The 26,139-nt window shown below is 38.4% G+C and overlaps 2 protein-coding genes across 4 annotated transcripts in view; both read left to right on the top strand.

Annotated features, from left to right (window-relative positions):
• pls3 (plastin 3 (T isoform)) overlaps positions 1-7,767 on the top strand; it is a 41,303-nt gene extending 33,536 nt beyond the window's left edge. For all 3 annotated transcript variants that reach the window (XM_039694188.2, XM_039694187.2, XM_039694189.2), the window contains exons 11-16: positions 1,976-2,054; positions 2,161-2,278; positions 2,393-2,526; positions 4,125-4,248; positions 4,710-4,834; positions 7,445-7,767. In XM_039694188.2, coding sequence (XP_039550122.2) covers positions 1,976-2,054; positions 2,161-2,278; positions 2,393-2,526; positions 4,125-4,248; positions 4,710-4,834; positions 7,445-7,577 — 713 coding nt within the window. In that variant the 3' untranslated portion in view covers positions 7,578-7,767. The remainder of the gene's footprint in view (positions 1-1,975; positions 2,055-2,160; positions 2,279-2,392; positions 2,527-4,124; positions 4,249-4,709; positions 4,835-7,444) is intronic.
• A 4,793-nt stretch (positions 7,768-12,560) lies between these two features.
• Positions 12,561-26,139, top strand: part of cnga2a (cyclic nucleotide gated channel subunit alpha 2a) — a 39,995-nt gene continuing 26,416 nt past the window's right edge. Inside the window, exon 1 of the mRNA XM_089134689.1 lies at positions 12,561-13,115. The gene's annotated coding sequence lies outside the window, so the exon portion shown is untranslated. The remainder of the gene's footprint in view (positions 13,116-26,139) is intronic.

The following is a 26,139-nucleotide window of genomic DNA, read 5'->3' on the forward strand; positions in this document are numbered from 1 at the left end:
ACAAAAATTTAAGTTTTATAAGCACAAATGCTCACCTTGCTCTGTTCTGTGATGCACGTTCGTGACTCTCCTGTTCGAACTAGTTCATTAGGTTCATTCTACGAATCTTTTTTTGAGTCATTTGGTTCATTCTACGAATCTTTTTTCAAGTTATTTGGTTTATTCAATGAATGAAATGATTTGAAAAAGATTAGTTCATTTTGATGAACGAGTTCGAACAGGAGAGCCACGAACGCGCATCACAGTACAGAGCAAGGCGACCATTTGAGCTTATAAAACGTACACTTTGTTATTTATTTTTTAAATGAGCGATCGTTTCGCTTTATAAGACTCTTATTCATCGTCTGGAATCGTTTAAAGCCCTTTGAACAGTTTGCACTGAAACTCTCAATAGGACCTTGAACCGTTTGGACCCCATTGAAGTCCATTATATGGAGAAAAATCCTGGAATGTTTTCATCAAAAACCTTCATTTCTTTTCGACTGAAGAAAGAAAGACATGGACATCTTGAATAACATGGGGGTGAGTAAATTATCAGCAAAAGTTTTTTTTTTTTTTTTTTTTTAAGTGAACTAATCCTTTAATATAGTCCCAGACTAAAATGCATGTTTGAGCTGTTTTAACTGAACTCAAATTGCACTGACATATCTTCAAATATGTATCTATTAGGGGTGTAACGGTACACAAAAATCTTGGTTCGGTACGTACCTCGGTTTTAAAGTCACGGTTCGGTACGTTTTCGATACAGCAAAAAGAAAGAAATGCCAGAGAAATGTCCTATTTGTTTAAAGAAAATATATTTTTAAATAAGTGTGAGTTTTCCTAGATCTTGAAACTTTCAGGTTTATAAATGGGGCTCATCTTTGAAGGATGAACAAATAATGTTTTGGTCATCACATTAAAAATAACTTTTAAATATATATTTATTTATATAATATTTGAATTTTGAAGTGCTGGAAAAAGATGTGTGAAGTACTTGAAAGCATTTCACTATTCCAGCCAAACTGGTTCCAGTTAGTGTTACTATATTAAATCCATGGTGAATGTTGCTGGTCTGTGGATGTAAAGTATTACTAGTTCATTCACGGCACAATGTTTCTCCTGGTTTCCATGACAAATGAAAAATGAAAAAAGGAAAAATGGTCCAAGCAATTGTTCGGTTTGTATGCGTACCGAACCGGAAGCCTCGAACCATAACGGTTCAATACGAATACATGTACCGTTACACCCCTAATATATATATTTGTTCCATTGTTTCGTCTCACCAGTTTATTTTTTATAAGGCACATTCATAAGACATATAAATGATTTGAAATAAGGCTAAATCCTGGCTTAATCTAAGCCTTGTCTGTGAAACCGGGCCGTAGGATTACAAAAATCATCAAGCGTAACTAATGTGGTCCATATCATTTGAATGTATGGTAATTTATAAACAGATTATTAGTGGTATTTGCTTATAATTAACTTCATGCATACACTTAAGATCGTCAAGAAATATTGGGAACACTTTACAATAAGATTAAATATGTTAACATTATTTAACCACAATTATTAACTTGAAATGCATGCATGAAGCATTTATGAATCTCAATTCATTTCAACATTTACTAATACATTATTAAAATCAAAAGTTGCAGGCCAGGGTTCAGAAAGCAAAAGTCCTGCCGTATGTTTAGCCATGATTACTGTACATCACATTAGCAGATCCATGTGATTGGAACAAAATACTGAGGAGCACTTTTACTTTCTGAACCTCTGAAAAGTAGTATATGTTGTATATCCAACAGACATGAGCTGAGATGAATTAACAATAAGCAGTTGTAATTGTATAAACGTTATACATTAACTAATGTTATATAATGGATTGTGGTTGAATAATCTTGTTATAGTGTTGCTGAAATGGACTAAAAATGTGGTTTGTAATTGTTGTGTTTGTGAGCAGTGATTAACTCCTGATTTTGATTGGTTCCTGCAGGAGAGACCAGAGAGGAGAGGACTTTCAGAAACTGGATGAATTCTCTGGGCGTCAACCCTCATGTCAATCACTTATACGGGTAAATGACAAATGTGAAATGATATTAGTGATCAACTCAATCACATGAGCGACGTCTCATTTATATCGTTTATATAATGTTACACTTTCTTTTCATGCCTTCTCAGTGACCTTCAGGACGCTCTGGTCATCCTGCAACTCTATGAGAAGATCAAGGTTCCTGTCGACTGGAACAGCAAAGTCAACAAGCCTCCATATCCCAAACTAGGAGCCAACATGAAGAAGGTATTAATTCCTCTTCCTCTGAGGAAGTCAGCCCATCCAAACCTGCACAATCAGGGACAGGTTTCTGATTGGATAAAGAGCTGTTTCAGTCTTTACATCTGTGTGTGTGTTTAGCTGGAGAACTGTAACTACGCCGTGGAACTGGGGAAGACCAAAGCCAATTTCTCACTGGTGGGCATCGGGGGACAGGACTTGAATGATGGGAACCCGACTCTCACTCTCGCCCTGGTCTGGCAGCTCATGAGGAGGTAAAACGTGGACTGATGTGTCCTATACGCAAAAAAAGATACATTCACAGTGTTATTGCTAAACAAATAGAAAGTTCACTGTAGTAAAGCATGTACAGTATAGTAAATCCTGCATTGTGGATATCCATATGTAATGATGTCATTCAAGCAAGTCATTCAAGTCTATTTTTTCAACATTGATATTTATTATGAATGTTTTTTTTTTTTGCACACATTCATCATATTAGAGTCATTTCTGAAATATTATGTGACTCTGAAGACTGGAGTAATGATGCTGAAAATCCAGCTTTGATCACACGAATAAATTGCATTTTAATATATATTCACATAGAAAACAGTTAATTTAAACTGTAATAATATTTCACAATATTACTGTTTGCTGTATTTTTGACCAAATAAATGTAGCCTTGGTGAGCAGAAGTCTTCTTTCAAAAATATAATAAAGAAACGTTTGATCAGTAGTTTATGAGACTGAAAATGATCAATGAATGCGAAAAATTATTTTAACTATAATACGGTCTTGATGCCTAATGCATTAACTAATGTTTACAAATTTAACCTTATTGTAAATCTATTGGGCAAATACTGTTAAATTAATATTTGATTTGACACCAGCATTAATATTTAAAAATGAATTTTACAAGAAACACCTAAAAGTCTATGAACAAAGACTGTATTTATTATATTTTATTTGCTTATTAGAGCATGTATATGTGTATAAAGCTTAAAGGAGTAGCTCTCTTTTAAAAAACTTTTGCTGATGATTTACTCACCCCCATGTCAACCAAGATGTCCATGTCTTTCTTTCTTCAGTCGAAAAGAAATTAAGGTTTTTTCTCCATATAATGGACTTCAATGGGAACCAAACGGTTCAAGGTCCAAATGAGAGTTTCAGTGCTGCTTCAAAGGGCTTTAAACGACAACAGACGATGAATAAGGGTCTTATCAAGCGAAACGATCGCTCATTTCAAAAATAAATAACAAAGTTTAAGTTTTATAAGCTCAAATGCTCGCCTTGCTCTGTTCTGTGATGCGCGTTTGTGACTCTTCTGTTCAAACTCGTTCATCCAAATGAATGAATCTTTCTTCGAGTCATTTGGTTCTTTCAATAAATCTTTTTTTGAATCTTTTTTGATTTCAAAACGAAGGAAATGAACGAAATGACTCGGAAAAAAGATTTTTTCATTTTGATGAATGAGTTTGAACAGGAGAGTCACGAATGCGCATCACAGAACAGAGCAAAGCGAGCATTTGAGCTTATAAAACTTAATTTTTTTTTATGAGCGATCGTTTCGCTTGATAAGACCCTTATTCATCATCTGGAATCGTTTAAAGCCCTTTGAACAGTTTGCACTGAAACTCTCATTTGAACCTTGAACCGTTTGGTTCCCATTGAAGTCCATTATATGGAGAAAATCCTGGAATGTTTTCATCAAAAACCTTCATTTCTTTTCAACTGAAGAAAGAAAGACATGGACATCTTGGATGACATGGGGATGAGTAAATCATCAGCAAAAGTTTTTAGAAAAGTGAACTACTCCTTTAAGTAGTCTGGAGGAAATGTGATGTTGATGAGTGTTTGTGGTGTTCTCTTCCAGATACACTCTGAATGTACTGGAGAACCTGGGCGACGGGCAGAAGGTCAACGATGAAATCATCGTCAACTGGGTTAACAAGACTTTGTCGCAGGCGGGAAAACCAACCAAAATAATGAGTTTCAAGGTGCAAAACCCTTCATTTATCCAACTAACACACACACACACACACACACACACACACACACACATATACATATATATATATATATATATATATATATATATATATATGAAGAGTTCAGATACAAAAGCCTCTAAGTGCCGTTTGAAATTTTCTTCTAGAATGATCATTTTTATCAAGCTTGTATATTTAAGTTCAGTGATTTCACTTAAATGGCAATGATAATTACCTACTGTTATTTAATTAATTGCCTATTGTTATTTAAGTGAAATTACTGAACTTGAATATACAAGTTTGATAAAAATCATCATTAAAGAAGAAAATTTCAAATGGCATTTAGAGGCTTTTGCATCTGAACTCTTCATATATACACTGTATATTTCATGTAGCAGCCAGTATTCGTGTTCCCACACGTATGTGTGTGTGTTGAATATCAGAAGTAAGTGTTGTGTTCTGAACTACAGGATAAAGAGATCAGCTCGAGTCTGGCGGTCTTGGACCTGATTGATGCCATCCAGCCCGGCTGCGTCAACTACGACCTTGTGAAGAGAGGAAGTCTTAGCGATGAAGACAAACTGGACAATGCAAAGTAAGATTTCAAAAGGGTGTTCATTAGATACGTGCATCAGGCATTAAATGTAGTGTAGGCAATTTCAGAGAGGCTAGCATTAGCAAGCTAGTTTTGAAAGCATAAGATCCCATGATTCAAGGCACATTAAATTACAATAATAACCAGAACCACCTGACTACTGCAGATTAATTAGTCCAAGAACCTGAACAGCTCCAAGTACGAATGTCACATGTTGCCATCTCGTAGTTACTGTAATCAAGACATGTGAACGCTCATTGTTTTGGTTTAGCTGGAACTGTAAAAGGCGACTGCTGTTTGTTGGTGGCTCTCGGTGACTGACTTCTGTCCGTCTCTGCATAGCTTTACAGAAAGAGCTGTAAATACATATGTTGACAGGCAGGGAGGACATCCTATCATTGCACTCGGACCTAACGCAAACATTTTTTGGTCGTCAGACTTCCACGCAAGATATATTTACATCATTTATTACTATTAAGATGTTTAAGAGAGTTTCAACCAGTATAAGAAATAAAAAAAACATTAAAGGCGCAGTATGTAGAGTTCAGAAACCCTTGGTATTATCGACACCGGTGGCCGTTAAGTGAACTGCAGCAGAACTTATTTCTCACACTCATGTGAGAGCCTGAACGTGATTTAAAACCCCCATATACTCAAGGTTTTTTTTCCATTCTTTGCTTACAAGTCGAAAGAAGTTCGAAATACCTTTGCAGCGTAAAACTGTTGACAACATCCCGACACCGTCCACGATGCAGAGAGCGACGTTTAGAAGGATATGTAAATATGTGCTGAGTGCTTTCCTCTCAATAACAAAATAAACACTACAGAAATGACAGCGACAATGACAGAAAGCATCTGATCGGAGAGATGTGGATGTGTTTGCTTTAGCTCTGAGATTCACCTGAGGGCATTCAAATAAGTAATAGTTTGATTATAACGTATATTTGAGACTATAGACTATATAGATCTGGTTATGTGAGGCTGTAGTTTGAATGAATCTCTTTTCTTTCCATGGCACATTGACACAACAGTACAGAATGGCTCTTTCAGCATTGTCCTGAACAGTGTATAAGCATTCGTTTCAACGCTTTCTCACGACCAATTCGTACGATTTGTCTAAACCCTAGGTTTAGGGGCGGGGTCAGGGGTATGTCATTCGTACGAATTTATACGAATTGGGCAACTTGTAAAATATGTACGTTTCAGCAAAAATCGTACGAGTGAAGTCGTACGAATTGTTCCGAATTTCGAAAAATTCGTAAAATTTGTACGAATTGCCGTGAGATCGGGTTGGTGTCTCTGAACGGAACCTAGGAAGTCAGGGAATGTATTACAAAAAATTAACAATTATAAATTAGTTTAGTTACAAGCTGTTCACACATTGGCAATAAAAAAGCGATTAATATATGAAAAGTTACTCGAATACTGGTGTAAATGTATGAAGAAAAGTATATACAGGTTAAGCTCGAAAAATTAGAATATCGTGCAAAAGTTCATTTATTTCAGTAATTCAACTTAAAAGGTGAAACTAATGTGTTACAGGGTTCCCACAAGTCCTTGAAATCCTTGAAAGTTAGTGAATCTAAAAAAAAATAAAAAAATTCAAGGCCCTGGAAATTTTTTGAAAACAAACATAATAGTTACAAGTCTTTGAAAAGTGCTTGAATTTATTTTTTGCAAGAAGTTTTCTGGAAAAAATTCCATATTATTCCCTCCAGTCCGCTGTGTTATTTCGCCAACACTTCGTGTCCTATGCACACTAGCTTGCTTGATTTACGTTAGTTACGGGCATTTACGCGTTACGTTAAAGGAGTAGTTCACTTTAAAATGAAAGTAAGCCCATAATTTACTCCCCCCTCAAGCCATCCTAGCCTTTATATAGGGATCTATACAGTTGATTACAGGACATTACAAAAAATGCCAAAAAATATGCCTCCAATAGCACTTTTCCCACTTCAAAAAGTGGATTTTAAAGGCCTCCACTCTATTTTAATGTGAAATATTGCATTTATTCAGAAAAAAAAAATGTTCTAATGGAAAAAATGGCTAATAAATAATATATAAATATTGCATAGTATCAAAATCCCTTCAAAATTCTGAATAATATAATTAAAATAATATTATTGAACAAAAATATAATACATTGGTTTTCCTGGAAAAAAAAGAAGCCTACATTTCAAGGCTTCGGTCAATAACCAGAGTGTGACCCCTAACCGTATTTGACCCTGGAAAGTCCTTGAAAGGAACTCATTACATGCAAAGTCAGATATTTCAAGCCTTTTTTTGTTGTAATTTGGATGGTTATGGCTTACAGTTTAAGAAAACCCCTAATAATTAGAATATTGTGAAAAGTTTTTCATAGCCATAATCATCAAAATGATAACAAATAAAGCCTTGAAATATCTCACTTTGCATGAATGAGTCTGTATAATATATTAGTTTCACATTTTAAGTTAAATTACTGAAATAAATGAACTTTTGCACGATATTCAAATGTTTTGAGTTTTGTGGGAACTATGATTCAGGGATATTATAAATGACACCCCCATGAAGAAGTCTTTAGGTGTGTGTCATGTATATTGAGGTCCTGTGTGCGTGTGTCTCTTGCAGGTTTGCTGTGTCCATGGCCAGGAAGATCGGGGCTCGCGTCTACGCTCTGCCTGATGATCTAGTGGAGGTCAAACCCAAGATGGTCATGACCGTGTTCGCGTGTCTAATGGGCCGAGGGATGAAGAGGGCGTAACGCGGGACCCTGCGGACAATCAAGCGCTGATGTCCTACCCAAAAGCCATTTTGCTGGTTGAAAGGCTTCTGGTTCAGTAAATTTATTACAACCACACTAAAAATGGCAACAGATGTTAAAGAATCATGCTTAAGTTTGGCAGGACTACAAAGTTGAAATGGGTTTATGGAAAGGGAGGGTCAGTTCTTTTTAGACCAAAACAATTACGATTTCATCCGCGAAAGGGACAAATTAATACCAAATTTTATCGTCAGTGAAACGGAAGATGACTAAAGCGTTGGATCTAAACCATGTCGGACTCTGCTTTGCAATACTCTATTTACATAAGCGATAAAGGAAGAATGTACGAGTGCTAGCTGTAGGTCTCAATTGGACAGCTTTGGACGTTTAGAGTCACGACTGGCCTTACTAGACGCAGTATTGCCTCTATGCAGAGCATGATTGTGTTTGCACCATTGAATTGGACCGCTTATTTTCCTTATGTTTTACACACGTTACGGAATTTGCCAGCAACTTTCCTGTGAGACACTTTAACGCATTCCATAGTTGTGTACTACTTGTCTTATGTATATGTATACTCAAAATGGCTTTTTACATTCAAGATACATCCAAACAGAACGAACTATGCATGATCTATCTATATTTTTTATTTAAAACAAACAATACACTCCTCAGAAAATGTCTTTAAAAGCTTTAAGCATTAACCGATCCATGCTGTACGTTGTAAGATGACGAATGAACGCTGTCGCAGAGGAAGGCGAGGGACTGTTTCCGGGAATGAAACTGGAAGTGTCTGGTCATACGGCAGCATGTTATCTGTGGACCGAAGCAGCTGACACCAAATGTCTGTAACTGAAAAACATCATTAAAATAAAGCAGAAAATGCAACTGTGCATAGCATTACTCTTCTGTATTCATTCCTTTTCTTTTGTCCATGAGCAGTGTTTCGTGCTCTACATGTTGATGTGAAGCTTGTGAGCACGGTCACATTGAAGATCGCTTTATTTGATTGACATTCAGCCTGTTAAATAGTAAAGTTATGATGTCAAATTAAACATTTTAAAACTCTTCACGATAGAATGCAACAGCCTCCTTATTTAAAGCGTTACAGGCCACGAACAAAACCAAACAGCGGCGAGAAGCATAACATTACAATCTTTGATTTGAAACACGAAAGTATTTAAAAGATACAAGGATGTGTGTTTAACGGCTTAATGGAAAGTGTTACAATCCCATGAGGCATTGCGAACAACAGGATCGAGTTAAAAATGGAGAGATATAAAACTACTCACTTAAAAATGTTGATTATATAAACTAAGTTACTAAGCAATATATTTAAAATGTATTGAAAAATATGCACATACTTTATGTACAAATATTTAAGTATTATGAGAGCGAAATTTATGTCACTCGTTCTTCATGTGAGTGGGTGGAGCTAAATCTCTATTTTGGCGCGTTTTGATTGCGGCAACTCTCTGATTGGTGGAATTTGCTGTACAAAATCATGGGGAATGTAGTTTTTACCACAAATTCTGCTGTTAAACCTGATTATTTTAAAAATTAAGTTGAAATACTGCAGTAGCTCACCGTAGATCTGTAAAGTTTATTTACTTCCAGAACCCAAATGTTGCATTGTATTGCTAAGTTACTCATTACTTGAAAGGACGGACAAAAGTTAAGACTATTACTTTTGTAAAACATACTTTACCTTCGTAGTCTCCTGACGTAAAGGGGCATTTTGATTTGATCAGTGTGAATTGTTTTCCCGATTCATAATAATGCTATTATGATGACGAGGATTGCTTCTTAACAACACAAACCTCTTTACTCTCGCGTTCTCTCTAAATGACGCATATAAAATAAATTGGATTGGTTTAAACAAATAACCATGTGATGTCCATCCCAATGGACAATGGGTTCTGAAGGGGATAGAGGACTGTTAGGTCTGGGAATGACTATACTAATATTCTAGCTCCAAGATGTACATATAGTGTGAAAAGTGTAAAGTGGAGGGATGTCAAGAATGAGGTTAGGATCAGGCCTGTGAAGAGGTGGAGGTGGAGCTGGTTGCCCTTTTTGAGCCCATACAACTTTTCCCAATAATGGGTTAACCCAAGTGTTAACTACATGATTGAACAAGGTAGGCAAGGTGTTCACCCATTCTGAAACCATATACTGATTGTGCACTACCTAGGAACCATGTAGTTTGCCTATATGGGGCTGATTGTGTTTGCCCATATCAAACCTATTCATTAAACCCAACTAGACCCCATTTGTGTTGCCCATTTTGAGCCCATACACTTATTTTCCATTAATCACCCAACTTTTACCCACATAGGGAGCCCACATGGGTTTGCCCATGTGAGAACAACATGGTTGACCCAAATAGGCCATTTTGGGCCAATGCCCACTTGGTACCCATTTAGCCCTAAAATAACCCACATACAGTAGGTTGGCTGGGATGAAAGAGAGTTCAGGGATGGCTTTAGTGGGCCTGATAGGGGCACAGAGAGTCCATTTGTGGCCATAATGAAGCTAACGGGGGGCACAAAGGGTTCAGAGATGGCCTCCATGACCAGAAGCATGGGGACTTCAGGGTTGGTATCTGTAGGTGTCTTTCCATTACAGAATTAAGCAAAACTTTTGCAATATTTTCTAAATGTTGATAAAAAAAACTATTGTGAAATGACGGCGTTTCCATTGTTACCGATGTTATGCGACTAAAACGTCTTTTTTCCTCTTGCGATAAGTCATTCCAAAAATCATGGCCAAGGACATGGGTAAGCTATATCACAGCCACCGCACTAGACATTATTATTATTAATGGAAGGAGACGTGGTGTGTAACTGCCTCTGTCGCCAATTTATTTCTGTATTAGCACTTTTACTATTTATTTATTTACTATCTATTAACTAATTATTGGTTCCGCCCGGAGGTTTCCGGCCGGGCGCTTTTGAGCGACGCACTGAGAAAACATTACCGCGAAAGAGACTGATGTATCCGCTGTTATCGTGTTTAAGTGCATAAGTTTACAAGAAAATAGGCAGAAAGAAGATACAGAAGATCTGAAAGAATGTTTTAGCACCTCCATGTGATAAGCAGCAATGAGGTTTGTTGACCGTTCATTTTGCTGTGATGGTGTTTGTGTTTACATGTTTTCATGTGTATTTTTGTGATGTAACGTTATAACATATAAGGTGTCTAACGTTAGCTGTATATGGCCTTGATTATGACACAATATTTGTGAGACATGCATAGCATTATTTTTTGGTTTATTTACATTTTCTTTCTTCATCTTCAACCAGTTCTCACGGGTTGACCAGCATTAAAGCCCTGTATTCTAAACAAGACCTCTTGCCTCATGTCTGTCACTGGAGGAGCTACATGGTGTGTTATCCAAGCATTAATGTCAGGGAAAGACACGGAGTTCCTGGGTGTTTCTCCCTTACAGTATTTCTGCTTTGAGGTCTTGATTGTGGAATTTCTTTGAGGTTTAGGGTATTCCTGTAATTATTGTTTGTTTTATGAATTGAATAAAGAACTCTGTCTCGTATTATGTCCAAACGGTCAGTGTTCTTGCATTAGTTTTCCCTTATTTAACCCGTAACTGCAAAACGAAAAATGAACGTTTGTTGTGTTTTTAAAACGCAAAGTTGAACACCAACATTTTAGTTTGACCTGTACACCAAATGCTGCGCAAAAACAAAAATACACACATATATATATATATATATATATATATATAGAATATATAGAAATATATATATTTCGACGAATTTTCAGATATTTGTTTGACTTTTTGCCCCTTTATTAAAAAAATTAAAATATTCACAAATTAATATGGAAAATAATTGAGATTTTACTGGTTTTCTGAGGCCAAATTAGAAACTGGAAATTATATTTTCACCGCAGTGCTGAATGAGAAGAGCCGTAACCACAGCCTACAGAAAGAGGATTTATAGGTGAGGTATAGGCTATAATAAATAAAATAACAAGGCATTTTAATTGATTATTAAATTGATTAACTATTGTTTTCCTGTTGATTAAAAACTATTGATTAACTATTACATAATCAGAAGGTATTAGATTTCGATCAGACCGAAGCGCCCGCGCTCTCAGATCACTTGGACGTGGCTGTGGTTACACGAGGTAAAAACGATATAAATACTGTTCGTTTTCTCACACAAACCGCTCGTTTCGTGTCTTAGGCCATCAATGTGTACTTGCATCTACGAGTCATTAAATCATGTTTAATTTGGACTTCTCTGTGCATGCTCTTTGAGGTGGTGACCATAGACCTCCATTATATGACTGACAGACAAGAATGGTTTGACCTAAAAAGTGAACTATCCCTTTAATAAATATACAATAGATACATGTCCTGAATCCCTAACTTCTTAATTATCGCCCTGATGGTCAAAATGGAGATTTTCAATGCTATTTTCTTACAGTCACTTTCTATTTTGTGAAGCTCAACAATCTTTTGCTGCACATCTAAACTATAATTATTGGTTTAACTCGTTGTGTTGATGATTAAGGGAATTTGGCCTTTGTGTTTCCTCATATTTATACTCCAGTGAATCAAGAAGTCATAGCTGGACAATTTCATGTTCCTACTCACCCTGGTGTGCTAAAAAAAAAAAAAAAAAAAAAAAAGGTTAAACCAAAGGTATTAATGGTATTGGGCATATACTTTAGAGATATTTTACTCATAAAATTGTGGTCAACGTGTTTTGGAGAAAAACATTCATGCTATTTCATAATGTGATTTCCCCCGCACTTTCAATTCATTTACTTTTTAATGAAAGATCAAAAGGATAAACAATGCAGATTTATTTTTTACACCCATTGTTGATCATATTTATCAGGGGTGCCATTAATTCTAACCACAACTGTATGTGTACGGACAAAGTATTTGAGTCTATATATTTCTGTCATCATTTCTCTAGTGTAGAGGATCAATCAGACAGCAGCGTTAAAACCATTGAGAAATCCAGTGCTTGTGTGTGTATTCAAGTGATCGCCAGAGCAAAGGCTGAGCATCAAAAACACAACGCTGCAATCAGTGCACTTCAAACGCACAAGCATCTGCTGGAATAACAATAAGCCTCTCTGCTCTCACAAAACCACAGGACCACCTTTGAATCTCACAACTGCGCTGGACATACAAACAGATCAGAGCTTAGAGAAACACAGGACGGAGAAAAGGACATTGAGATTGATGTTGCTCCGCTGTGAGGAGGCGGTGGAGAGGTGTGTGATGTCTGGAGAGCTGTATGGTAATGTGTCCCACGTCCCCCTCCCTGCCTCCAGACACTCAACTGCCCTCTCAGCCTCATCTCAATCACAACACAGCCCTTCACTTCAGATTTCTCTGGAACAAACGCAGCAGATCCATGAGGCAGACCACGAGGAAGACGCTTCGGGACTTAGCGGAGGAAGGATGTTTCAACACTTCAGATGCGCGTTCTTCAAAGTTATGGAGCATTAATACAAAGCATCTCTTCAATAACCTGAAACAGCCCAAAATACAAGCAGGTGAGTGAATAAACACAACACTTCTGTTCCTTAATCACAAATGAACTGTGATATGCTATTACATGGTCATATTCTAAGTAAGAGTGTGAATTTATCATTTAAATAATATGTGGAAATATTACCTTGATCTTGATGAGTTCCTGGAAAAGCGTTCAGTGCTAGTCACAGCAATGGCTTCAAACGCAGTCATAATTGATCTTTATTAGTCATCTCACAGTGTTTTTAAAAGCTGCAAACAGCTCAACAGTTTTAACCATTTTCTATTCAGTCTCTAAATTGTGGTCAAAAGTTTACATAAATGTTTCAAAATCTGCTATGTTCATTATGTTGTTAAAATAATAACAAGATTAATCTTAAAAAACATACAGTAACTGCTGGAAAGGGTTTCTGAACAATTTCAGAGCAACGGTGAACAACGTTGCTCAGCTTAACTGCTTGGGACAAACAAGGGACACATTAAAGGAGTAGTTTACTTTTGAAAAAACTTTTGCTGATAATTTACTCACCCCCATGTCACCCAAGATGTCCATGTCTTTCTTTCTTCAGTCGAAAAGAAATGAAGGTTTTTTGATGAAAACATTCCAGCATTTTTCTCCATATAATGGACTTTAATGGGAACCAAACGGTTCACGGTCCAAAAGACAGTTTCAAATTGCAAACTGTTCAAAGGGCTTTAAACGATTCCAGACAATGAATAAGGGTCTTATCAAGCAAAATGATCGCTCGTTTAAAAAATAAAAATGACAAAGTTAAAGTTTTATAAGCACAAATGCTTGCCTTGCTCCGTTCTGTGACGCACGTTTGTAACTCTCCTGTTCGAACTCGTTCATCAAAACGAACGAATCTTTTTTCGAGCCAATTCGTTCATTTCGTTCGTTGAATGAACCAAATGACTCGGAAAAAGTTTCGTTCGTTTTGCTGAAAGTGACTTTTGGACCTTGAACCGTTTGGTTCCCACTGAAGTGCATTATATGGAGAAAAATGCTGGAACGATTTCATCAAAAAGATCAATTTCGTTTCGAGTGAAGAAAGAAAGACATGGACATCTTGGATGACATGGGCGTGAGTAAATTATCAGCAAAATCAGTTTTTTCAAAAGTGAACTACTCCTTTAACAACCATCACAAAAAAAAAAAATCCGCGTGTATGCGTGTATGTCTACGCCGTTAAATGTCAGAGCGAAACGAAGCAAAATGTAGATCCACATCTGGGGAGCGATATTTTTTTCTTAGGATGGTAGGGGAAGACTCATAAAGCTGCGTTCACCAGTGGTGGAGGAAGTACTGAATCTCAGTACTTAAGTAAAAGTACAAATAACCAGATAAATATTTACTTTAGTAAAAGTAGAAGTAACACAATGTAAAAAGTACCTGATTTTAAATGTACTTTAAGTATTAAAAGTAAAAGTACTTGCATAACAATTTATTCTCTTAATGTCTATTTTTTTCTAATGATTAAATAAAACATTTAATTCTAACCCGTTCCACCTAAAACTCCTATAATGATGTTCAATAATGATGGAAAAAAATTGTCACCATTTCTGAAACAAGCTTGCAATTAGGCAATAGCTGCACATCATCAGGGCCGGCACTAGCCATTTGGGTGCCCTAAGCACAAATGCTTGGTGGTGCCCCCATACCCCCCACCCCACCCCCCAACCACCCATACCCATGTATTTTAGCATTGACCCTGCATTCAGAAATACAAGACAAAATATTCATGGATTCTACTGAATCATTAACCATCATACAAAAATATTGCACACATTAGTCTTTTATATAATATAGGCCTATGTGTCACTGGAACATTTAAAACTCAAAATTCTATTCTACCTTTAAAAGAGGTCTGATGAGGCACAATATAATAATTCTGTACATAATTTGTAGGGCTGGGAAAAGATTAATCGTGATTAATCGCATCCAAAATAAATGTTTGTGTCTACATTAATGATATAGGCCTATGTGTGTGTACTGTGTATACTTATTTTGTATATATATATATATATATATATATATATATATATATATAAATGCACATTTGCATGTATGTATTTAAGAAATATTTGTTATTTATATATAAAATATTTTAATTTATATATAATATAAATTATCTATAAATATATACAGTATATACATGCAAATATTTCTTAAATATATATGTGCATATGTGTGTATATTACAAAATAATTATACACAGTACACTCACAGATCATGTAGAAACTTTTATTTTGGGTGTGATTAAGCTTTTCCCAGCCCTAATAATCTAATCTAATAATAATTCTAATTGCAGTTTCACCAACAGATGTCGCCCTTGGGCCTTTGACCGCATTATCCGCATAGAACAACAACAACGAAAAAACGTATCTAAGCGGTCTTCCTTTTCTTCTCAAACAAACTAACTGCATCTTAAACAGCCCAAGTTGAAAAATTCCCCCGGACCCCCGTTAAAATAAAAGATTCTACATGCTGAGCAAAGCCCTGGATCATTTGCACAACTACTAGCGACGCCCCCCTGGACATGCATACACGAAGCAAGGGCGCCTACAAAACTAACACTTTTATTTAAAACATTGTCTTAACTGCAAGCGAGTATTATCCCGCTGTCTCTTCTTTTCCCCTTTTCCCCCCGACTCTTGGTGCCTTTTCGAGGCCATGTCTGATGTCGATCAGGTGTCTGCCAAATTTGACACTGATTGAGGAACAGACCACTGCAAGGTGGGGAAGGGGGGGCACCAGAGGGAGACTGGCACAGGAGATTCACCTTTTTCTCCAATTTGGTCTAGCCTAGGCATATTACTTTTGTATTGCTTTTGTATATTAACATGCTTTAGACATATTTTATTTGTTATTTATACTAGTAGCCTATTGTGATGATTTTTCACGACCCAGATTTTTTGGTGCCCCCCCAAGCACTTGGTGCCCTACGCGCAGTGCGTGATGTGCGTGTGCGGAGCGCCGGCCCTGCACATCATGCTAAATCCTTACTATATGTTAATAACTATGTTTGGCAGTAAACGCGATTCATTTATGGTGTAATTCTGAACCTCTTGGCTTGCCATAATCCTAACCAAACGTATATTACACACGGTGTGTTTCCTATGCACATAAAAACAAATTTTCGCGTATAAATTGCACGATAAACACACTGCGTGCGAGACGCATTTAGTGTGACCGGGTTGATATATCTATGGCAACCAAACGTCACTGGTGAGACAAACGTGCAACGAACGGACGGTCAGATTACGTCAGACGATCAGAAAATGTAATGAAAAAGTAACAGAAGTTGTAGAAATGTAGTGGAGTAGAAAGTAGAATAATTGCTGCAAAATGTAACGAAGTAAAAGTAAAAAGTATGCACTATTTATTCTACTTAAGTAAAGTGAAGATACGTGAAAAATGTACTTAAGTAAAGTAACAAAGTATCTTCGTTACATTCCACCACTGGCGTTCACACTATACATGACCAAGTGACACGATACCATTCATTTTCAATGGTAAGCGGGCAACTTCCGGCGACACGCGCGGTCACGACCGTTGGCGGCTGGATGAAGTTGAGCATTTTTTTACTTTATGCAAATGAAGAGCGATTTTCCCGAGTGACAACCAAATAGGAGTGAAGTCAGTGGAGCACTGGACACGCGTCACTCTTCAGTGCTGAGTCTGAGTGAGGCAAGTTTAACAAGAAGCTCATTTTAGCAGTCAGAAACTGTCCTATACATACAGTGGTGTTCAACATACTGACTGAATGGTTTTGGGAACCAAGATAGACCGGTATTTTCCCATTTGCTGCAGTTAAATATGGCAAAGAGCACTCGCTGTTTCTCATTCATCTTTAATATTATGCATTTTATGTAATGATTCCATTTATATTTAGATTTTTCCTTCCAAAATATTTGTTTGTAGCGGCAATAAAACGTATTTGTTGTCTAACATAGAGTAACATCCGTGAATGTCACTCACAAACATTACTAAGCAACCAGTAGTGGGAACGCCCTCCAGCGCAGCCACTGGCGACAAAGTCGCGTGTGGTGCGTCAATGCAGCTTAAATGCTATTAATGCTAGTAAGTCAAGCTGCCTGATATTATTAAATGTCCATTTTCAAATGAAATTACGTTAACTAAATTAACAGACAATTTCAATCTCTTTTAAGATAATATGATACTATAACCTTAACACACTTACTTGGTGTTATGGTATGAATAATGTGATAAACTGTAAGCATAAGTAATCATATAGACGAAACAAACTAACTAACACCAGCTGAGAAGTATGTGCACCCCACAAAGTTATTTCAGTTATTAAGTTGGCTTGAGAAAGCCAACTTACTGAAATCCTATTTAAACTTATTAAGTTGGCTTGAGAAAGCCAACTTACTGAAATCCTATTTAAACTTATTATTATTAAGTTGGCTTGGGAAAGCCAACTTACTGAAATGCTATTTAAACTTATTATTAAGTTGGCTTGGGAAAGCCAACTTACTGAAATGCTATTTAAACTTATTATTATTAGTGGTGCTTGCAAAGCAACACTATTGTTATCCTCCATACTTATTATTTTTCCTCTACTTCTTCTTATTCCGTACAAATTTCGGCACGCTACTCCTCCCACAGTTTTTGTCACAGACCCATGAAAGAGGTGTCAAAACGTGCGGCTTGTTCGGGAATGGTGTGCTATGACTTTTCTAAGAGATCGGGTGTACGATGTTCGCACAGCGGACGAAAAAGCGGCCAAAAATGTCCCAAGTCATTTCCTATGGGGAATTTTCAAAAATTCTAATCCCAACTGTCACTTTCTCACAGACACAAAAAGGGGCCTGACATCCCTATTTTGACAGCTATTTCAGCCATTAAAACTTTAAAATGTTGAAAAATTTGTCAGCTATTAAAGTTGTATTCAACTTTTTGATATCTATTATACTTTTTTCACAATCTCTACTTTAGTCTCATGATGTTTTTCAAGCCGTTTCTGAAATTATAATGGGAGTGAATGAGAGCGACTGTTCAGAGCTAGAGCACGTGATGTCATAAGCTAGAGTGAGCCAGCTTGAAAACTAATGCTAAAAAATAATTTTTAAATCGCTGGCCTGGCCACAATCTTCACTCTTTGGCCATGAAATTATACTTAAAACGTAGGTATTTTTGTTGTGCTTCCTCTCATGTGTTTAGTAAATCCCTCGGACTTATAGTTTTTTCTCTGTGTCCTTCCAAACGACAGGAGTGACAGACATTCCTCCATTGGCAGCAATTATAAATTCAGGTCAAACTTTAGTAATCAGAGCATTACAGACCAGTTTTTTAACTTGCCAAAGTGGTCCCTTTTTTCAACTCTATCCACACAAAAAATACATCACAGCGTTCACAAAGGCCTTGTCTCGCTCACGGTCAGGTCATTTCGCTGATACAACCTATAGTTTTGTCTCTAGGGAGGTTTGTTCGAGGCCAAGTATCAGCGATTTTGACTAAACATTGGGGGATTTTCAAAAATTCAAATCCCAACTGTCACTTTCTCACAGACACAAAAGGGCCTGACAGCCCTGCTGTAGGGCAGACCTCTCTCTCTCCCTAGGAGGATTTAATTTATCAAGCAGCCAGTAAGTAATGGCCTAAAATCTTAATAGCCACACCATAGCAACCGGTTAAAGCACCCTAGCAACCGTGGGCAATAGGCACGAGGCCGCAGGCCTCGTGCCATACTAAATAACTCTATAAAAACTCTATAAAAATCATTTTAGAGACTAAATAGTAATCATCTGTTAAAAAATACACGCCGACATCACAGACCCCTGATTGAGGCGTCAAATTTTGCGGATTATTGAGGAGAGGTGTGCTGTGACTTTTCGTAGCGACCGGGGGTACGGTGTTCGCCCCAGGGGCAAATCATTGGGTAAAAAAGTCCCATAGACTTTTAGTGTTTTTCCTACTATGGTAAATTGCATAGGGATTTTGTATTGAACATAGCTCTGGATCACAGTGTCATAGAGACAAGGGGACGGGCTCATTTTACTCAGACGACCAATCAGTCTCTCAGGATCATTGTGAAGCTATTAAGCCACGCCCTAGCAACCATTTAGAGCACCTTAGCAACAACTCCCATAGACTTCCATTAAAAGAGATCAAAGGGATATCTCCGGATAGAAGTGTCATAGAAACATGAGGGTGGGCTCGTTTGACTTGGGCCAGCAAACAGCCAATCCTGAATCACCTCAACACTTACTGGCAACGCCCTAGCAACCATTGTAGAGCACCTTAGCAACCAAAATCCAAAGAGGGATATCTTCCATTCTGAATGTCATAGAGGCATGGGAGTTGTATTATATCATTCATACTGACAAGCAGCCTTTGGAGATTCATGATTGGCAGCTGCCAAGCCACTCCCTAGCAACCAAACAGAGTACCCAGCAACCATTTTGCAAGACCTATATCTCTGCATCAAAACATCGTATAGAGATGGGGGTTGGTTTATACATTCACATTGACTTTGGAGCTTCATGATTGGCAGCTGCCAAGCCACTCCCTAGCAACCAAACAGAGTACCCTAGCAACCGTTTTGCAAGACCTATATCTCTGCCTCAAAACATCGTATAGAGATGGGGGTTGGTTTAAACATTCACATTGACTTTGGAGCTTCATGATTGGCAGCTGCCAAGCCACTCCCTAGCAACCAAACAGAGTACCCTAGCAACCATTTTGTAAGACCTATATCTCTGCATCAAAACATTGTATAGAGATGCTGGTTGGCTCTTTTTACTCATGCTAGCAAACATGACTTGCTACATGCTACACATGCTAGCAGAGAATAGCTACATGCTAATATTGATTAGCTAAGTGCTAAATCATGCCAAGAAAATGCTACAAACTTCATAGTAACCATCTGTGACAACTACCAACCACCTATACCAGAACATCCTAGCAACCTCCTAGCAACAACCTAGCAACCACCCAGAACACGCTAGCAACACCCTAGCAACCACCCAGAATACCCTAGCAACCGCCTTACAACACCATAGCAACCACCCAGAACACCCTAGCAACCACCAACAACACCCTAGCAACCACCCAGAATACCCTAGCAACCACCTAGCAACACCCTAGCAACCACTCAGAACACCCTAGCAAATGCCTAGCAACACCCTAGCAACCACCCAGAACACACTAGCAACCACCTAGCAACACCCTAGCAACCACCCAGAATACCCTAACAACCGCCTAGCAACCACCCAGAACACCATAGCAACCAGCCATAACACCCTAGCAACCGGGTGGTGAGTTTTGCCACTGCAAGCACCACTTCACATTTTCCTCTGGAAATGTACATTCTAGTTATTATTATTCTTCTTACTCAAAAATTTGCAACTCTATCTCCTCCTAGAGCTTTAACTCCACATACTCCAAACTCGGCACGGACACTCAAACTGTTCTGACTCGGTGTGCTATATCTTTTCTAACTGATCGGACTTACGGTTCTCCTAAAAATGACGATCAAAGTCGGAAAAAACTCCCATTGACTCCCATTGAGAAATTCAAACTGCCCAACTGTCAAAAATTCAAATCTAAATACCTTGAAGCCCCAGACTCAATCAAACTGCCATTCTATATACTATATGAGCCATTGAAACTCATTCAAACTAATGAACTCATCTATCTATGACACTTATCTATCTAATCTTAAACTCTTAAACTCAAACTAAATTAATAAACTCTAAACTTGAACTCTCTAAGACTCATTTAATCTTATAAACTCTAAACTCATAAACTCTAAATTCATAAACTCATACTCTTATAAACTCTCATAAAACTATTAAACTCATGAATTAATAAACTGGACACTTACTCATTTAAACTTATAAACTCTAAACTCAAACTCTAAATTCACACCTTAGCAACCAGTTACAGCACCCTAGCAACCGTAGGCCATAGGCACGAGGCCGCAGGCCTCGTGCAATACTAAATATTGCTGATTCCTCAGAAACTTGTAATATACCACATTTGAAGAGGCTGACAGGCTCTGTAAGAAAATACCTCACAGTGGGGGAATAGTTGCACCCCTGGGGGGCAGGAGCGGCCCAAAATTGCCCCATTGACTTACATGAAATGGGCCGTCCTACACATTGCATTAGGGTTTTATATTGAACATAGCTCTGGATCACAGTGTCATAGAGACAAAGGGGCGGGCTCATTTTACTCATACGACCAATCAGTCTCTCAGGATCATTGTGTAGCTATCAAGCCACGCCCTAGCAACCATTTAGAGCACCTTAGCAACAACTCCAATAGACTTCCATTGAAATAGATTGAAGGGATATCTCCGGATAGAAGTGTCATAGAAATATGTGGGTGGTCTCGTTTGACTCCGGGTAGCAAAGTGCCAACCATGAATCACCTCATCAATTTCTGGCCACGCCCTAGCAACAATTAACGAGCACCTTAGCAACCAAATTTTAAAGAGGGATATCTTCCATTCTGAATGTCACAGAGTCATGAGAGTTGATTTATAGTGACAAGCAGCCTTTGGAGATTCATCGCTGGCAGCTGCCAAGCCACTCCCTAGCAACTAAACAGAGTACCCTAGCAACCATTAAGCAAGATTTATATCTCTGCATCAGAACAATGTATAGAGATGGGGGTTGGTTTAAATCATTCATACTGACAAGCAGCCTTTGGAGTTTCATGATTGGCAGCTGTCAAGTCAATCCCTAGCAACCAAAGAGAGGACCCTAGCAACCATTTTTTAACAGCTATATCTCAGAATCAGAACATTGTATCGCGATGGGGGTTGGGTCTTTTGACTCATGCTAGCACACAGGACTTTCAATATGCTAAACATGCTAGCTGTGAATAGCTAAATGCTAATATGGATACTTTATAGCAACCATATGTGAACACTACCAACCAAGTAGCAATACCATAGCAACCACCCAGGACACCCTAGCAACCACCTAGCAACACCATAGCAACCACCCAGAATACCCTAGCAACCACCTAGCAACACCATAGCAACCATCCAGAACACCTTAGCAACTACCTAGCAACACCCTAGCAACCACCAGATAACCCTAGCAACTGCCTAGCAACACCATAGCAACCATCCAGAACACCCTAGCAACCACCTAGCAACAGCCTAGCAACCACCAAGAACACCTTAGCAACACCCTAGCAACCACCAAGAACACCCTAGCAACTGCCTAACAACACCATAGCAACCACCCAGAACACCCTAGCAACCGCCTAGCAACACCATAGCAACCACCCAGAACACCCTAGCAACCACCTAGCAACCACATAGCAACACCATAGCAACCACCCAGAATACCCTAGCAACTGCCTAGCAACACCATAGCAACCACCCAGAACACCCTAGCAACCGCCTAGCAACACACTAGCAACCACCAAGAACAGCCTAGCAACTGCCTAGCAACACCATAGCAACCACAATAGTAACTCTATCTATCTATCTATCTATCTATCTATCTATCTATCTATCTATCTATCTATCTATCTATCTATCTCTCTAACTCTATCTCTATCTATCTATCTATCTATCTATCTATCTATCTATCTATCTATCTATCTATCTATCTATCTATCTATCTATCTATCTATCTATCTTTAAACTAAGTTAAACTTAATTTAAACTTTAGACTAATTTAAACTTCAAACTACTTTAAACTTCTTCAAACTTTCTGTTCCAAACTTTCACAAGCCAACTTAAAGTTTGTCTTGACGAACTTTTTAATCTAGTTAAGTTGGCTTGTGAGAGCCAACTTACTGAAATGCTATTTAAACTTATTATTATTCTTCTTCTTCTTACTCAAAAATTTGCAACTCTATCTCCTCCTAGAGCTTTAACTCCACATACTCCAAACTCGGCACGGACACTCAAACTGATCTGACTCGGTGTGCTATATCTTTTCTAACTGATCGGACTTACGGTTTTCCTAAAAATGACGATCAAAGTCGGAAAAAACTCCCATTGACTTCCATTGAGAAATTCAAACTGCCCAACTGTCAAAAATTCAAATCTAAATACCTTGAAGCCCCAGACTCAACCAAACTGTCATTCTATACACTATATGAGCCATTGAGACTCATTCAAACTAATGAACTCATCAATCTATGACACTTATCTATCTAATCTTAAACTCTTAAGGCCCTTTCACACTGAACGCGATTTTGACGCGCGAATAATTCGCGCGATGGTTTTATTTTTTGATCAGCTGTTTGTGTAATGAGTGCTTCCACACCGAACGCGAATCTGCTGCGGCGAAAAAACGAATTTTATTTTTTTCGCTTCAAGGTCGATTTTTTTTTACTGCTGCGGCGACAGAAAAGGCTTCAGCCAATCACATACAGGGAAACAGGTGACGTCACAGCAACAATGACGGACCTTCTCATAGCCTGTGTGTCAACAAACCCCGTTTTGTTTGACAAAACGGATAAAAACTACAAGGACAACGAAATGAAAGACAATGTGTGGCGTAGCATTGCCAACCAACTCGGTTATCACGACTGTGAGTATGTTGCGTGATTGTTTTTAGTCGGTGTAAATAGTCCTGTGCTGTGTAGGTTAACGTTAGCAGGCTAAACTAACATTTGGGATAGAAAGCTAACACTATCGTCAAAGATAGAGACAGAGACCGTCTCGTTTACTTTGAAAATGTAATAAAATGTAGTGAGACTATTTAGGGCTGCCTTTAGTATACTATAGTGTGTGATTTCTACAGTTTCTATTCGATTTTACATTTTACATGTGTGTATTGACATAACAAACGTACTGTTTAGTTGAAGACGCAAAAAAACTGTGGAAAAACCTCAGGGACACCTATGTGAGAAAAAGGAGAGAGGAAAAGGAAACTAAAAGTGGACAGGCTGGAAAACAGAGGAAGAGGTGGAAGTATATGGAGTGCATGAGCTTCCTTGAGGCTTCTACTTCTTTCAGAAGGTAGCTGTAGCCTGTTCAGTTATTCAGATTTATATGCTTTTTATTATGATTACATATTTTTTTTAAGTTCTCTGAAATACAGTGATGAAGATGAAAAATAATACAGAGTTTGTATAATGGGGTGGCACAGGAAAGTTTACAGAATGCTTTTGAACAGGGTCTGCAGCAATCTTGAGGAGGAGCAGCAGGCGCTAGATGATCCAGGTCAGGGCTCATCTGAGAGCGAGGGAGAGCCTTTCTGTCCACCTCCTCAGAAAAAGAGGTCTAGGGACTTTTTTGAGGATTATTTAGCGAGGAAAGAGGCCAGGGAGGACCAGAAAGTCAGGCAGCGAGAGGAGAAAGATGAGACCTATCATTTTTTAATGAGCCTGGCACCAGCCATGAGAAGGCTGTCTTCAGAGCGGCAGTCCTGGCTAAAAATTAAAATTCAGGAAATGATTTATGGGGTGGAGTTTAGCCTTCCATCCACGTCAACATACACTGCCCTATAAGTTAATTTTTTAATATCGTGTTGTCAGTTATTATTATTTTGTGTCCTTTAAGTTCTGCCCGTTCTTGTTTAGTTACTGTATAGCTACATCTCAACAAATAAATAATAATCAAGACATTTGTTTTTTTTTCATTGGCTTTAAAGGTCTCAAATGATCCAAGTACAAACTATTAACAAACATAAAAAAATACAAGATTTACTTTCATGAAATACATTTACATTTAAAGGAACACTCCACTGTTTTTTCATATTAAATTTTGTTATTCCCTTAACTAAGACGAGTTGATACATACCTCTGTCGTCTCAGTGTGTGCGCTCAATCGCTCTGGCGTGCGGCAACACTTTGATAGTCCAGTTCATTCATTAGGATCCAGAGATGAGGAAACAGAGATGAGGTTAAAATCTGTTTGGATCCTAATAAATGAACTGAACTATCAAAGTGTTGCCGTGCGCCAGAGCGATTGAGCGCACACACTGAGACGACAGAGGTATGTAATATCAACTCGTCTTAGTTAAGCAAATAACATAGTTTAATATGAAAAAACAGTGGAGTGTTCCTTTAACAGGCAAACTCAAATTATTTACCTTTTTGAACAATAAAATTTAATCATGTTGTGTTTGCTCTCATGTTCAGAAATAAATCATTCAGGTCATTGAGAGAGACCTCGGTTCACATGAGGAAGCTGCCATGGAACTTGGCCCGCAGGGGAGCTAAAATAATGTCTGAATGTGTCCCGCACCCTCAGTGCCTCAGCTGATGCCCTGTTCCCTCGAAGACCTCTAATGTCACCCAGTTCACTCCCCTCTGCGCCATCAGAACTGTCAGACTCTGCACCGTGGTTCCCATTGGCCCTTCGCAGGAAGTTGTGCAGGATGCAAGTTGCCTTTATGATGCTGTCGGCTGTCTCTGGAGCCACTTGCAGACGGCGCTGGTAGACTCTCCAGCACTGGCTGAGAATGCCAAAAGCATTCTCAACTATACGTCGAGCCCTGGAGAGCCTGTAGTTGAACACACGCTTGTCATCTGGCAGGCGTCTTCCAGGGTAGGGACGGAGAAGGAACGTTTTTAAAGGAAACGCCTCATCTGCAACAATTACAAATGGTAACGCCCCCAGCTCTGGTGCAGATGGCAGATGAGAAGGCTCAGGAACATTTAAACTCCCAGTATTTAGGGCCTGTCCCAATAGTGAATTGGAGAATATTCCACCATCGCTGTTGCTGCCTGATGCCCCTACATCCACCACTAGGAAGCGGTAGTCGGCATCAACCAAGGCAAGCAAAACCACAGAAAAGGTTCCCTTATAATTATAGAACTGGGAGCCAGAATTAGCTGGTGCCTGAATCACTATGTGCTTCCCATCCAAAGCACCGATACAGTTGGGGAAGTTCCATTTTTCAGAGAATCTAAGGGCAGTTGTTCTCCAGAGCTCCTCATTGGGGACTGGCATGTAGGTGTCTTTTAAGGTCTCCCAGAGGACATCACATGTGTGCTTAACAATATTGGACACAGTGGAAATTCCAAGGCGGAAACTGGCGGCTATGGTGGTGAAAGAATCCCCCGTGCTAAGGAATCTGAGGAATATAAATCAGAATAAA

The sequence above is a fragment of the Pimephales promelas genome, chromosome 9 (assembly GCF_988280905.1).
Source record: "Pimephales promelas chromosome 9, fPimPro1.hap1.1, whole genome shotgun sequence".
NCBI lineage: Eukaryota > Metazoa > Chordata > Actinopteri > Cypriniformes > Leuciscidae > Pimephales > Pimephales promelas.